This window comes from Portunus trituberculatus, chromosome 17 (genome assembly GCF_017591435.1).
Source record: "Portunus trituberculatus isolate SZX2019 chromosome 17, ASM1759143v1, whole genome shotgun sequence".
NCBI classification, from domain to species: domain Eukaryota; kingdom Metazoa; phylum Arthropoda; class Malacostraca; order Decapoda; family Portunidae; genus Portunus; species Portunus trituberculatus.
In genome coordinates, this window is record NC_059271.1 from 6,391,728 (window position 1) to 6,408,259 (window position 16,532).

At 39.7% G+C, this 16,532-nt stretch overlaps 1 protein-coding gene across 1 annotated transcript; it reads left to right on the forward strand.

Annotated features, from left to right (window-relative positions):
* The first annotated feature begins 10,229 nt into the window (after positions 1-10,229).
* Positions 10,230-11,724, forward strand: LOC123505192 (tigger transposable element-derived protein 1-like). The gene is made up of 2 exons (XM_045256359.1): positions 10,230-11,555; positions 11,641-11,724. Exons 1-2 carry the CDS (start codon positions 10,230-10,232, stop codon positions 11,722-11,724), a joined length of 1,410 nt encoding a protein of 469 aa, XP_045112294.1.
* Positions 11,725-16,532: the final 4,808 nt, after the last annotated feature.

Consider the following 16,532-nt stretch of genomic DNA (forward strand, 5'->3'; position numbering starts at 1 on the left):
GACCGTGTCTCGCGTGTGTGTGATGTGTGCGTGTGTGTGATGTGTGTGTGTGTGTGTGTGTGTGTGTGTGTGTGTGTGTGTGTGTGTGTATTTACCTAGTTGTATTTACCTAGTTGTAGTTTTACAGGGCCTGGGCTTTATGCTCGTGTGGTCCCGTCTCCATATCTACACTTGTCCAATTTTTCTTTAAAACTATGTACACTCTTTGCTGATACCACTTCCTCACTCAAACTGTTCCAAGTCTCAACACATCTTTGCGGAAACTAAATTTTTAACATCTCTCAGACATCGTCCCTTCCTTAGTTTCTTACTATGCGATCTTGTGCTTCTAAAGTCATATTCTTCTCTCAGGATCAGTTTCTCATTATCCACTTCATCCATTCCGTTAATCAATTTATAAACTTGTATCAGATCCCCTCTCTCTCTTCTCTGCTCCAAGGTTGGTAGATCCATTGCCTTTAGTCTCTCCTCATATGCCATCCCTTTAAATTCTGGAACCATTCTTGTAGCCAGTTTTTGTAGTCTCTCTAATTTTCTTATGTGTTTCTTTTATGGGAGTCCACACAACTCCTGCATATTCCAATCTAGGTCTTATTTTAGTACTTATCAATTTCTTCATCATTTCCTTGTCCATATAGTGAAATACTACTCCAATATTCCTTAGCAAATTATACGTCTCTCTGAAAATTCTATCAATATGGCTAACTGGTTGATTATTTTCTTCCATTGTCACTCCCAAGTCCTTTTCCTTTTTTACTTTTTCTAGTTCTACTCCATCTCCCATCTTATAGATTCCCACTGGTCGTCTTTCACTTTTTCCCATTTCCATGACATGGCTTTTGTCCACATTGAATTCCATCTCCCATTTTTTGCTCCATGTGTGTGTGTGTGTGTGTGTGTGTGTGTGTGTGTGTGTGTGTGTGTGTGTGTGTGTGTGTGTGTGTGTGTGTGTGTGTGTGTGTGTGTATAGAAACACTATTTCCTTTAATCTATTTCAATGAAATATGAAAATAAGTCTTTTCAAGCCTCAAAAATTAGTGTGGTACAATGCACACCAGGATGCCACTTGTAGCAGCACATCAATCAATAAACAATGAAAAGCATTACTAAGTGCAACACTTTACGGAAAAATTACAACAGAAAACTTCTTATTGATGATAGGCAATACATACCAAAAAGTGTTCCACCTGAGAGTATTGTTCCCAAAATGTATATAATACGGCTCTTCTGCTTCATAAAACAACCAAGGACTACTGACACAAGTCTGCCACCGACGTTACACCCAGCTGCCACCGACATAGAAAATGAAATGTCATCAACAGAGTGACCTTCATATCTCATTACAAATGGTACAAAAGTCCATACATTCAAAAGTGTTCCAATATTCAAGCACACTATAATACTTAGGAGGACAGCTTTGGGAGAAGTGATAAGACGCAGGGTGTTGCCTGCTCCCTTCCATATTTTCCTGAGAAGAACACACACTTTTTCTCTCTTGCCAAAAGAAAATGCTTGATCATTAACACTGGCTCTTCCAAAATTTAAGTAAGGAGAGTCCATGTGCCATTTAACAGGGTGAAATACCATTCCAGCAACACACATGTTTAAACAAACACTTGAAAATATGAGGCAACAGCCCCTAAAACTATACTGCTCATTCAGATAAGCAAGAAATGGTGCAGAGAGTATTAAGGCCATGGCTGAACCAGAAGTGACAATCCCATTCACCAGATTTTGATGGTTGGGGCAATAGGACAAAGCAACGTGGACGGATGTAAAAACCAAGATCCGCTGACCACAACCTGAAAGACAGTAAAGAATAATTCAGCATATTATTGTGTGGTAAACTCTAAATTGCTATAATCTATGTATGTACCTTCCTTTAATCAAAATATGTAATTCTTAATATAGAATTATACAAAGTGGAGAAAAGTACAAAGTACAAAAGTAAGTAAAGTAAAGGACATACTCATATCTTGATCTACTGACATTTGATGTACCTAAAGTTAAACTATAATTGGGACAAAAGACAAAAAGACAAATTTTTGCAATATGATGATCAGAATAATTTGTTAATCATATGTTGGACTTGCATGAATTTCATATCTTGCAATAAGCTCAATTTGGGGCAACTGAAATCTTTCATTATTAAGAGAGCATATATTTGTGTTTCATTTTGCCAAATTTTGAAGCACTGTCATCTTAGGGAATACTGGGAAAAATTTTTAAAGTGAGCATGCAACAAGACTATAATCTATATCAATCCTGTTTGATGTTCATGCTTCTCACATCTGACTAACCTCCCTTACATAAGAACAACTTATGGTCTGTGTCAGTTTAACCTATTAGCGTATAAAGCACATGCTACAGCCGGGGCCCCCACAGGGATGCAAAATATAATAACAATTAAGTTTTTGCCCTAAGGCACAGAAGCTGGAGACAAAAATAATTAATAATTTTCCTGAGTTTTTTATATCATTATACTTATATATGACATTACTATATATATACAAAAGTACAGAACACTTCATTAGAGCATTGTATAATAAGCTTGGCATTATGATATAGTACTAATACACCACTACTCAACTGGCAGCCCATGGTCAAAATCCAAAGCTTCAGGGTGATGGATGCAGCTGGATCCAAGACTCCAACGGAAATAAACACACTATTACATACAGTATATAAACTGAATAACATGAAGGTCCTGGAGATGGATTTTTAAACACATAATTTCTTGATAGTCTGACTGACTGTAGGGTAGTTAAGGGTGTGTAATAAATATAATGTACATTGTACATTATATTAATCACACACACACACACACACACACACACACACACACACATATATATATATATATATATATATATATATATATATATATATATATATATATATATATATATATATATATATATATATATATATATATATATATATATATATATATATATATATATATATATATATATATATATATATATATATATATATATATATATATATATATATATATATATATATATATATATATATATATATATATATATATATATATATATATATATATATATATATATATATATATATATACATAATAAATATAATGCACATTGTACATTATATTAATCACACACACACACACACACACACACATATATATATATATATATATATATATATATATATATATATATATATATATATATATATATATATATATATATACCTAACCTATTAATGGAGATAAAAGTTTAGTATAGTTTGTATTAGATATCAATAACAAAAAAATTAAGACAAATCAGGTGGGTGAGGATACTAATGTAAAATATTGAAATATAGGATTTTTTAATGTAAAATCCATTTTAATCTACATACTTACCCATAATTATTAATTATTGCTTAGACCCCATTCCCACAGCAAACTTACATCATGTCTAACAGCTCGAGAAAAGAAACGAAAGAAATACTTGAGGTGCCCTTTCTCGTTTTCTTTGAGGAGACATCCAGCCCATTTTCTATTCCCAGGTATCAGCCATCAGGCCGATTCCCTCATTCGCATCTAGCCTAAAAGGTCATAGAGGGGAGGGAGGATGGGAAACTCAATTACAATTAATAATTGCGGGTAAATTTATAGATAAAAATGGATTTTACATTAAAAATCCTATTTGTTATTACACATACTACTACCCAAAATTATTAATTATTGCTTAAGAACTAAATCCCAAGTATAGGAGGGAGAATGACCTCACCCCTAAGAACAACTTTCACTCCCCAAGACACACACCCTTACAAACCCAAAACTTACAAGGCAGAGGCCATATCCTGAGGTGGGTGCAGCACTTCTATCCCATGACAGGGACAAAACCAGAGGAGTGGGAAGAGCATAACAACTCTCGCCCTGAGAATTGTCCAAGGCCCTAGAACTCCACAGAGGACAATACATAGAACTGCATGTATACGGAACCCAAAAGAAAAATTAATGAATTACCCTGAGAGCCGACACACCAGGGCCCAGAGAAAAGGTATCCAAATACCGATGAGTAATATCCATGAGATAAAAAGAAGCAAAAGTGGACATACTCTTCCAGGTTCCTGCCCAAAGAATGGTAGGAATACTCCGAATCTTCCTGAACAAGGAAGGCGGTGGCATAGTGGATAAGGTGGTGAGTGTGGGATCGGGCAGACGTCCACGCGTAGGTTCGAATCCCACCACGTACAGCCTTAAAACACTTTGCCATTTGTCGAGTGGTTTAAAGTTACCTACATATCACCATGATACCCAGGTTCTTGGTGGTTACACTCAAGATGAGCTTGGGCGGTGATATGGGCCCTAATATGGGTACCACTATAAAATTGCCTGCACCACTAATGGGCGGAAGCTGAACAGCGCTTCCCATACACTCTTCAAGTGTGCCTACAGGCGCTATAGGCCTTACCGTAAAAAAAAAAAAAAAAAAAAAAAAAAAACTCATCGCCACTGCTCTAATTTCATGTGCCTTCACCCGAACCAAGTGCATGTCCTCCTCAGACACATCCACAAGTGCATGCTGACATATCCAGTGGGAAATAGTATGAGGGTGCACTACACACCAAGGCTCAGTAACCGTCACAAAAAGGCGGGAGCACCTAGGACGACAGTCCTTGGTCCTACGAAGGTACTCCCTGGCGGCTCTGACTGGGCACAAAAGCCTGTCCCCTTCCGAGTCACCAATGTACTCCGCAAGAGCAGGAATGGTGAAGTCAAACTGAGATACATCACCTGGGAGTTGAGTCTTCACTAGAAAATCCGGGGCTAGAGAAAAAGTCATAGAACCCCAACCCTTCGAGTGACTAACTTCCACTGACAGCCCATGCAGTTCACTAACTTGGCGAGCAGATGCTAGAGCCAAAAGAAAGGAGGACTTTAGTGCAACGTCCCTCAATGAAGCCAAACGCAAAGGCTCATAAGGGGACTTCATTAATGAACATAAAACTAAGGATAAATCCCACGCAGGAATGCATGGTGAACAAGGAGCTAAATTGGCAAACCTCCAAAATAGAGCTGACAGATCCCTATCCTGTGAGATATCCAAGCCAGCCTGCTGGAAAATGAGGGCCAAAGTGGAACGATAGCCCCTAATGGATGGCAAGGACAATTGCTTAGTGTTACGAAGAAAAATTTTAAAAAGTCTGCTAAGTCCATCACAGAGGCCGAGAGAGGATGACAACCCCTCGACTCACACCAACCACAGAAGACAGACCACTTTGCCTGATAGACTCTGGCAGAGGACTGTCTGACCGGACAGGCCATAAATCTAGCAGCCTTCCACGAAAAGCCTCTCTTTCGGAAGAGATGTTGGAGAGTCTCCACACGTGAAGGTGAAGAGCCCCTGGATACTTGTGAAAAAGGTGGCGATGAGGCTGGCAGAGCAGAGAGACCCATTGCGCCAACACTCAAGGATGGTCCACAAGCAGACTCAGAAGCAAAGGAAACCAGTCTGCCTGATGCCACCGCAAGGCAATCAGAGTCATGTGAACACAAGCGGACTCTCTGACTCGAGCCAGCACCGCCGAATCAGAGAGAAGGGAGGAAAGGCGTACAGATCCAAGCCCTCCCATTGAAAGGCAAACGCGTCCTCTTTCCAAGCTCCTGGGTCAGGCAATGGAGACACATACAGAGATAACTGGTGATTAGAGGCAGTGGCAAACAGATCCACCTCTGGTGCACCCCACACCTGGAAGACCTGCCTGAACACTACAGGATGCAGGGTCCACTCTGACCCCACACACTCATGACTGAGGACATCTGCCACTGCATTGCACCGTCCTGGTACAAACCTTGGGTGAAGAGAGACCGAGTTGTCCTCACACCACCGGAGAATGTCCCCCGCCAGACCCAAGAGAGACTCAGACCGGGTGTCCCCAAGTTCCTCAAATAGGCCACCACTGTCAAATTGTCTGACATGAGAGACACCACTGTGCCAGAGACTTCCTGCAGAGCCCAGAAAACAGCCATCATCTCCAGGTGGTTGATGTGAAAGCTCCGCTCCTGTGGAGACCACAACCCCAAGAGAGAGAGAGTCCCCCAGATGAGCACCCTAACTGTGAAGAGACGGGTTGGAAAACAGAGATTGTTCCAGAGGTGCCATCACAAAGGGAGCTCCCTTGAGTAGATGACCCAGATCCATCCATCAGGAGAGGTCTGCAAGACACTGCTGTGAAGGAGGAACCCACCACCAGGGACCACTGAAGGGACCAAGAGCGTACCTGGCCGCCTGGGACCAGCCTCTCCACGGAAGCCAGATGACCCAGGAGTGACCTCCATAGAGACACTGTAGGGGCTCTGTCCTCTAGAAAACTCTGCACCACTGAGAGAAACCAGTTGACCCTTTATGGTGACAGAAAAACCAGAGCCCTCACTGAATCCAGCACCATGCCCAGGTACTGCTTCCTTTGGCTGGGTACCAGGTCTGATTTGGGCAGATTGAGTGCACAGCTGTAAAACAGCCCGGATGGCACCTATACATCCCTGGAGAGTCGTCCCTGTGACAAACCAATCGTCCAGGTAACGGCGCAGGGAGATATCATGTCGATGAGCCCATGAAGACACTGGAGCCATCACCTTGGTGAAGACCTACGAGGCAGTGGTGAGGCCAAATAAAAGAACTGAACTGAAAAACCTTGCCTCGTCAAACAGACCGCAGGTACTTGCGGGAACGCAGGTGGATTGGAACTTGGAAATATGCATCCCTCAAATCCAGAGACACCATCCAATCCCCCACATTCATAGACTCAAAAACTAACACCACTGTCTCCATCTGGAAGGGGCTGACAACTAAAAACTTGTTCAGAGTTGAGAAGTCAAACACAGGTCTCCAATTGCCTGTTATCTTGGAAACAAGGAACAGATGAGCATAAAAGCCTTCTAGCTTGCCCCCCATATGCTCTATAGCCCCTTTGCCCAATATGTCTTGCACCACTAACAGCAGGTTCCTGAATGTTTTGGTACGGCAACAAACCAAAACGCTTACCATGTTGTTTGGCTCGCGCACCAACTATTTATGACAGTTCCACAATTTGTTTTGTGTTTGGAGCGCTCGCCAACCTAGTTGTCTGGCTTACCAAAAAGGTATAAAGCGTCGGAATGGTTGGTAGCCCCGCATAGCTGTGGTTGGTAAGCATGTGAGTGAAAACCTGGTGAAAACGTAAACAATTTCGTTCATCAGCTGATAACATGTCTCAAGGAAGAGAGAAGTCCACGTCGCTAACCAGCGACCAGAAAAGCACGCTCCAGAACGCATCCCCCCCATATTTCCATTATTTCCTATGGGAAAATTACGTCAGCTTAACGAATTTCTGCTCTACAAACAGCTTTGACACCCCCTATCCTGTTCGTTAAGCAGAGTATTACTGTATATATGTATATGTATATGTATATATATATATATATATATATATATATATATATATATATATATATATATATATATATATATATATATATATATATATATATATATATATATATATATATATATATATATATATATATATATATATATATATATATATATATATATATATATATATATATATAAATAAATAAATATATATATATATATATATATATATATATATATATATATATATATATATATATATATATATATATATATATATATATATATATATATATATATATATATATATATATATATATATATATATATATATATATATATATATATATATATATATATATATATATATATATATATATATATATATATATATATATATATATATATATATATATATATATATATATATATATATATATATATATATATATATATATATATATATATATATATATATATATATATATATATATATATATATATATATATATATATATATATATATATATATATATATATATATATATATATATATATATATAAAAGCATGCAGGGGCCTCAATGTTCCTTGTGCTATGGGCTCCACAGCTCCTTAAACCAGCCCTGCTTATGGTGGTGGTACTGGTGCTGCTGCTGTCTCCAATAATGCCACTACCACTATAACTTCCACCACATCAACTGCTACTATTGTTAGTACCTGCAAGAACTGAGTAGGAAAAGAAGAGGAAGTCAGCTGAAGTGGTGAAGGCTGACAATGCTATGCCCAGGCTGCTGAGGAAACCCGTGGCAAATACAACTTTCTTCCAGCCAAACTCCTCCACTATCGTGTCTACTGCCACACAGCCCAAACAGGCAGTAACATGGTACATGTTGTAGATCCAAGAAACCTTTATGGATGAAGCTTGAATCTCAGTTAAATATTCTGTGAAGATGGCACCAAAGCAGAATCCACATGTAACGGTTAAGGTCTGAAAAGAAAATGTGCAAAATTTTAGCTTTTTGGAATTTCAGTATTTACTCATAAAGATTCTATTCTACAACTGTGGCAAAGGTACTGCTGAATGAGAGGCTGGAAACAGAATGCAAAATAGCTACTGTGTACAGCAACAGAGATCTATCTAGGACAGAGTTGGACATGCTTTAATTCATTGAGTACAAAAGTTATGCTACAATGTGTGTAGTGCTTGAACTCCTATTGAAAACTGGCAGAAGTCTGCCTTTGTCTCTCGTTCTCCTGTCCCTGGCAGCATGCCTCCACTGACCCTATACTGTACCTCTCAACACCCACAGTACCTAGGGGAAAACAACGCTACACTAATAATATTCAAAGTACTGCATAATAAAGAAAAAACTAATGACAATGTGGTGATAATACTCTGTGAGAGATTGTGCATTAAACATAATGCCTAGAGGTACATAACTTGAAAATCTTGAATGATATAAACTGCACCTGTATTCACCATTGTGTAAATGGTGTTAGTTTAACAGATGTTTTCCTTGTGGTTGTAATCAATTTTACCTTGTATAAAGTCTTCTGTATATTTTTCCTTGCAAATATACAATAGAGCTCTGCACGAATTCACTTTTCAAAATTGTTTAAAGGATATATGTAAATGGTAAAGATACTTTTTTTATGTAATAATAAAAACAAACAAATTTTAAAAAAGATTATTCTACAATTCAAATTGTCAAAAAAGACAAAATATGTAAACATCAATATACCCTCAGAACCATGGGAGGTCTTAAAATCTGGTAAATTGTCAGATATATCAACTCATACCCTTATACCACTGTTCTCCTAATTTTTTAACACATTCCCTGCATTTGGCAGCACAACGAACTCTCCCACACTGTGATACAAACAAACTGTCATCATGTCATGGCTGGTAAGGCCAGTGAAGCAAGAAGAGCAGTGTTGTCTGGGAGATAACACAAACACACTGGCAATGTCAAACTGTTTGCCCACCAGTGGGTCACATTGCATACTGTGAAAAATCTATGACTTCTCTGCGATATGACCCACCAGTGGACATACTTTATTTGTCAATATTCAGTGCATCTCTATACTGTACTACATTTTTCCTTTCCTAAATTTGTTTATAGATTTTTGTCTCTTTGTTTTGCATATTTAGAAAAATAAATGCTACAAGGTTTTATGGTCAACTTTAGTTCAACCAAAGAGAGAAGCTAATAAAAATGATATCAGGAAAATTATGAAATTATGAAAAGATCAATAAAGAGAATTATTGAAACTTATCAAGGAAAGCCAAATTGTGATATCCCAGTTTGATTTTATTCATTTTTATTTATTTTTTTATTATTTATTTATTTACTTTTTTATTCTATGGCCTATAGCAGCTGTAGCCATACTTCAAGAGTATATGTGGGAAACATGGTCAACCTTCTGCCCATTTGTGGCACAGGCAATTTTATTTATAGTGGTACCCATATTAGGGCCCATATCACCACCCAGGCGCATCTTTAGTGTAACCAACTAGAACCTGGGTATCATTGTGACATACAGAAACTCCCCTACTTACGAACATTCGACTTGCGAACACTTCATACATACGAACAAATCTTTTAAATACTTAAGTCCAAAAAATTGTTTGAAAGATGCTAGGAAACTTCAAATTTCCTGCGCGCAAATATAGTTAATGAGTCTGCCACGCCGTGGCGCTGCCGAGCTCACTCAGCTGTGCGAATCACTCCCCTGCCCTCCAGGCTCCTGCCATAAACACGAAAGCATCTGTTCACTGTGTCCTCGTGTACTGCCAATTTTTGTGCCATAATTCGCTTTACCTGTGCATCATTCCATCAAAAATGTCGAGTGTGAAGCGAAAAGGTGAGAAAATGTCTGATGTGGCACGAAAATTTAATATGAATCGGTCAACTGTAGGCACAATTATTAAGAACAAAGAAAAAATTGTGGAACATGTGAAATCTGCAGTGCCCATGCAATCAACCATCATATCGAAAAAGAGAGGGAAAGTGATTGAGGAGATGGAAAAACATCTCGGCGTCTGGTTCGAGGACTGCATCCAGAAACGGAAACGTCTATGCCTTATGATGATTCAAGAGAAGGCCCTGAGTCTATTCAATGAACTGAAGGCTGAGTATGGTGAGGATGTGTCATTCACTGCAAGTCATGGGTGGTTTAACCGCTTCAAGGCGCGCAATAACTTGCATAACGTGAAGGTGTCTGGTGAGGCGGCGAGTGCAGATGTTAAGGCAGCTGAGGAATTCCCAGGAAAACTAGCAGAAATTATCTGCCAGGGAGGCTACACACCACAACAGATTTTCAATGTGGATGAAACTGGCCTCTACTGGAAAAAGATGCCTGACCGAACCTACATCAGTAAGGAGGAAAAGACGATGCCTGGCTTCAAAGCTGCAAAGGACAGACTGACGCTACTGCTTGGGGGTAATGCTAGTGGTGATTTAAAATTAAAGCCCCTACTGGTGTACACCTCGGAAAACCCACGAGCCCTGAAAAACATTGCCAAGGCGTCTCTTCCAGTTGTGTGGAAGAGTAACTCTAAAGCTTGGGTCACACAGGCGATTTTTCAGGAGTGGTTTTATAATCAATTTATCCCTGAGGTGGAGAAGTATTGTCGGAGCAACTCCATTCCATTCAACGTCCTCCTGGTGCTGGATAACGCCCCTGGCCACCCACCTTACCTAGATGACTTTCACCCTAATGTCAAGGTTGTCTACCTGCCACCCAACACAACCTCCATTATACAACCTATGGACCAGGGAGTCATCGCAACGTTCAAAAAATACTATCTAAGGCGCACTTTCCGCCAGGCACTGAAGGCAACAGACGAGAATGATATGACTCTGAGCGAATTTTGGAAGTCATATAACATCTACAATGCCATAAAAAACATTAATACCTCCTGGTGGGAAATTACAACCACCTGTATGAATGCCGTATGGAAAAAGCTCTGCCCTCAGGTTGTTCATGATTTCACTGGGTTTGAAAATATTCAGGAGGAGCAGGAGGAGGTTGTTGACAATTTAATCTCCATGAGTGAGAAACTGGAGCTAGAGCTGGAGGAGCAGGACTTCACAGAGTTCTTTGATGACCATGACAAGGAGCTATCTAATGATGAACTACGAGAATTGGAGAAGCAGAGGAAGGAGGCAGAAGAGGCAGAGGAGGAAGAAGTGGAAATGCCACCAAAACATTTCCAAACTAAAAAGATGGCAGAAGCTTTTGCATCCATAGAGGCAGCCTTGGCAAATTTTGAAGAACAGGACCCAAATGAAGAACGACATGCCAAGGTGTCAGCAGCTGTTCATGATGCACTGAAATGCTACCGCGTCATATACGAGGAAAAAAAGAAGGCTGTGAGCCAGTCGTCGCTTCATCGGTTCTTCAAACGGGTAGATAAACGTGAGGCAACAGTACCATCCACTCCTCAGTCAGTGCCATCTACCCATGAGCCAGTGCCATCTTCATCCTCTACCCACACGCCTGACGCTGACAGCGATGCTGACGACCCTCCACCATCTCGTCACCCCTTCCTCGCCCGCCACTTCCCCAACAAATCCAAGTGAACAAGGTAAATCTTACGAGTTTCCTCATTTATATTTCAAGCATGCAATGTTTTCTGTTTCATATTTCATGTGAAATGCTTTCATGTATGTAACTGACATAGCCCTAACGTTAAAATGTGTAACCTAAATGCGAGTCTGTAACCTAGCGGTAACCATGTCAGCTGTTTGACCCCGATATACAGACGCTTAGTCATCCCAGATTTATAGGCACCTGTTCAACCCCCATTGATCGACGCCATGTTAATCTATCCATGTTTATCGATCTTTCTCAGTATGGTATGGTGTCATCCCCCAGTCTAACGGATAGGCTTCGTGTTGTGTGACGGCCCTGGTTGTGTTTTCCTGCCCAGCTGACCACACGCCATCTTATCGATCGGTTCGCCAGCCAGTCACCACTACAATATATTTTCTTTTTAAATAAAGTATGTTTCTACATTAAAGTTGTATGAATCACCATCAAATAATATTAAAAGCATTTCATATTACAGGTACTGTATAAGGTATGTCGTACTTATTGGGATTTATGTACAGGTATTCTTAATGTAAACAAAACTTTAAAACAATGGGAAAAAAGGCAATGGAGACCCGACTTTGGATATACGAACAAATGGAGTTACAAACGGCCTCTCGGTCCCCATTATGTTCGTAAGTTGGGGAGCTTCTGTATAGGTAACTTTAAACCACTCGACAAATTAAATATTTGTCAAAGAAAAGTCTTATATTCTAAAAGAAAATGCAAGACAATATTGTTTTCTTACATGTATTAGAAAAATAAATAAGTACAGTGGAAACTCAATACTCAAACTTTTCAATACTCAAACACAGAATTTCAATTTAATACAGGCAACCCCCGCTTAACGAAGTTTCACACAACGAAATTTCGCTACAACAAATGAATTCTTTTATTACCATCTGCTCATTTAACGAACAACAAACTCGCTTTAACAAAATTTTATCCTGGTAATTTTTTCCAAGTTTGAAAGCCCCGCCATATCACGCAAGCTGACAGGCTTTTGAATACACCAGCACCTCTCGTGGGCAACACGTGCCACTCACTCCCCCTAGTTTAAAACAATAACAGCGTCAGCAGCAGCTCGTCTTCCCTCGCTCAACATGCCATCAAAACGCCCTGCAATGTTGCCTAGCATTGCTACGAAGACCAGGATGTCTCTTACTCTCAAATTGAAGCTGGATATTATTCACATATGCTTAAATGTTTAACTTCATAATTTTTACTTTCATTAAACCTTTCACTGTACTATGATGCACTCTCATTTTGTTTATTCTCAATAGAAGTTCAAGTCAGGGGTCAAACTTGTTATAATTGGTTTGCTTAACGAAAATTCGCTTAACGAACGGTTTTTAAGGAACGTAACTCGTTCGTTAAGCGGGGGTTGCCTGTACTCGAAAAAATACCTTATAGTCGAACGTCCACAACCATCTGCCAATATGATCCATATTGTAATAAAGTCCCCTTCCTCCATGATCCAAGGAGAAATTGGGCAACTTCTGCCAACCAGTATCAGCTTGTAAGCCTGTGGATATGTGCAAGAGGGATCTTGTGGCAGATTTACACAGTGTTGAGGAAGGAGAAGGGGAGGTCAAGCCAGTAGGAGGAGAGCCATTGGAAACCACACCTGAGTTGGCCACAGTGGTAGAACTGCAAGAAAGGCAGCCTGGGATTCCAGTAGTTTCTTCAGGACCCTGGAAATCAAGCCAAAGGGGTGAAAAGCATATAAACTCTTGATGGACTAGTCAAGGGTGAAGGCATTAATAAAGGCAAACCCTGCATAATGAACATTTACACAACGAATTTTCGCCACAACGAATGTTTTCTTTTATTACCCTTATATCACCTAACGAACACCAAACCCCGCTATAACAAAAAATTTATTGGGAAAATTTTGGTCGAGTTTGAAAACGCCCCTGAATCACCACCACCACCATCCACTGCCACGTCTGAATTCGACACGTTCAGATTTTTTATTTTATTTCATTTTATTTTTTATTATTTTTTTTACTCATCCTAGGACCCCATACAACGAATTTTCGCATAACAAACACTTTTTTTGGAACCTAACCCATTTGTTATGTGGGGTTTGCCTGTACATGCTGCAGCACAGTCTGACTTCCAAGATACACAACTGGCCACTTGAGCATTGATCCTAGAAGCAAATAAGTCAGTTTCTGGTGTAAAAAAGATCTGACAGTTAGTTTCCTAGAGAGATGGGGCTGCAACATCCATTCAGTATCCACATTATGCACTCTAGATTCTCTATCAGCCTCTACATTACGAAGTCCCTCGACATACACTGCCAATAAAATAATACCCATGACTCAGCCCAAGAGAATATCTCGCCAGTTAAGGTATTAAGATTAAGTTTCGTGCTCCCACAACAGTTCACGCAAGCAATGGCAGTGGAGTTGTCAGAGCAAAAATTAATATGCCTGTCTCAACAATCCTTGCAAAGAGATTGAAGCCAAAGAGGATGGCCTTCAACTCTAGACAATTAATATGGTCTAATTCTTTATGAGCCCAGTAGCCCCCCTGTCTTAGAATGTCCAACATATGCACTCCAGCCTGTAAGGCAAGCATCAGAATACAACTCAAAGTGAGAAGGGGATAGGAGCAGAGACCTGGTCTGAAAATCAATGTTATTAACCCACCAATTGATGAGATCTAATGAATGTAAGTCCAAAGTAACCTTGGAAAAATAATTACCAAAGTTGAGCACCAGTTCCCTATTCCAAATTACAGACAACCCCCGCTTAACGAACAGGTTATGTTCCTAAAAAAAAGTTCGTTAAGCGAATTTTCATTAAGCGAACTAATTACAACAAGTTTGACCCCTGACTTGAACTTCCATTGACAGTAAACAAAGCAAGAGTGCATCATAGTACAGTAAAAGGTTTAATGAAAGTAAAAATTATTGTTAAACATTTAAGCAGTTTAATTCAAGAGAAAGTCATTATAATGTACACTAATGTATGTATGTAAGTAACTTTATAATGTTGATGATCTTAAATTTATGAAGGGAGGGAGAGAAGAGCAGGAAATACACTAGCTGGCAACCTGTGGAATGTAAACAAAGGGCACATCATTGTACCGCATACAAAACTTATGTACCACATTTCCACAAGGCTTTCCATTTTATCCATTGTAGAGTCATGAGTTCAGGTGGTTCTTTTAGCTTGTAAGGAAGATACGGTCTCACCAGCCTTCTTAATAGAGTCTGCTGACTTGAAAATAGTAGAGACAGCAGATGGAGTCAAGATGGTGGTGAGCAATGCTATTAGTTTTCTGGCCTCTCGTGTCTGTGAATAATATCCAGCTTCACTTCAAGGGTAAGAGACTTCCTGGTCTTCTAAGGAACGCTAGGCGACATTGCAGGGCTGGTAGCAGGGCGTTTTGGTGGCTTGTTGAGCGAGGGAAGACGAGCTGGTGCTGGACACTGTTATTGTTTTGAGCTGAGAGCGGGGAAGGGTAGGGGAGTGAGTGGTGTGCGTTTTGTCCACGAGAGGCACTGGTGTATTCAAAAGCCTGTCGGCTTGTGTGATACGGCGGGGCTTTCAAACTTGGAAAAAATTACCTGGATAAAATTTCATAAAAGCAAGTTTGGTGTTCGTTATACGAGCAGATGGTAGTAAAAGGAAACGTTCGTTGTAGCGAAATTTTGTTATGTGAACCTTCATTAAGCGGGGTTTGCCTGTATCTCAAGATACTTGTACCTGAGGGATGCAAGTTCTACTACAGGTTCAGCAGCCACAGCCAAACCAATGCAAGAAGCCAAGTCATGTAATGTCTCCCTATAACAACTGTAAACCTTGCTCTTTGATATATTTCTTTCTATGAGGGGCTAGAGTGACAGTCATGTCAACTGAACTCAACAAGAAATTCCACCTATTGTTTAAGTTCCAGGGATGACATTAGAGTATCAACTGTGAGCCCAACAGAATAAAAAAGGTGCAAGGCATAGCCTAAATACTGGTGTAGTTTCTTGCTAGAAGCTGCAATAAAAATACAATCATCAATATAACACACAACAGTAATACAAAGTTTATGTAAGTGAGAAAGAACTGGTTTTAATAGCCTGGTAAAAATCCAAGGGCCAGATGTTAAGGCTTGTGGTAGACAGGTAAATTAGAAAGGTTGATCCCTCCAAAATAAAAAAAAAAAACTAAGCCATTTCCTATCTTCTGGCCTCACATAAACTGAAAAATAAGCATTCTTAACCCTTAAAGCATAGTGATCGTATATGTACGATTTTAGAGTCGCGTGCGGAGAGGCGGGGAATGTACATGTAATCATGATTTTTCTGTTCTAAACGTTTGAATCTCTCCCCCTCACTATTGGTCCTAAGGTAAGTGGAGGTATCTGGCATCTTTTCTCACTCGCCTGCTTGAGCCTTGAGACATATTCTCTCACAATAGGTCATCTTTTCCCATTTCGAGGCAACATCTGGCAACCCCCGTGACCCGGAGGGAGGAAATGGTACTCTGAGTGATGTTATGTCAGTGTTACTCGGTAATGACATTGAAGAGTGATGAAAATGAAGACAG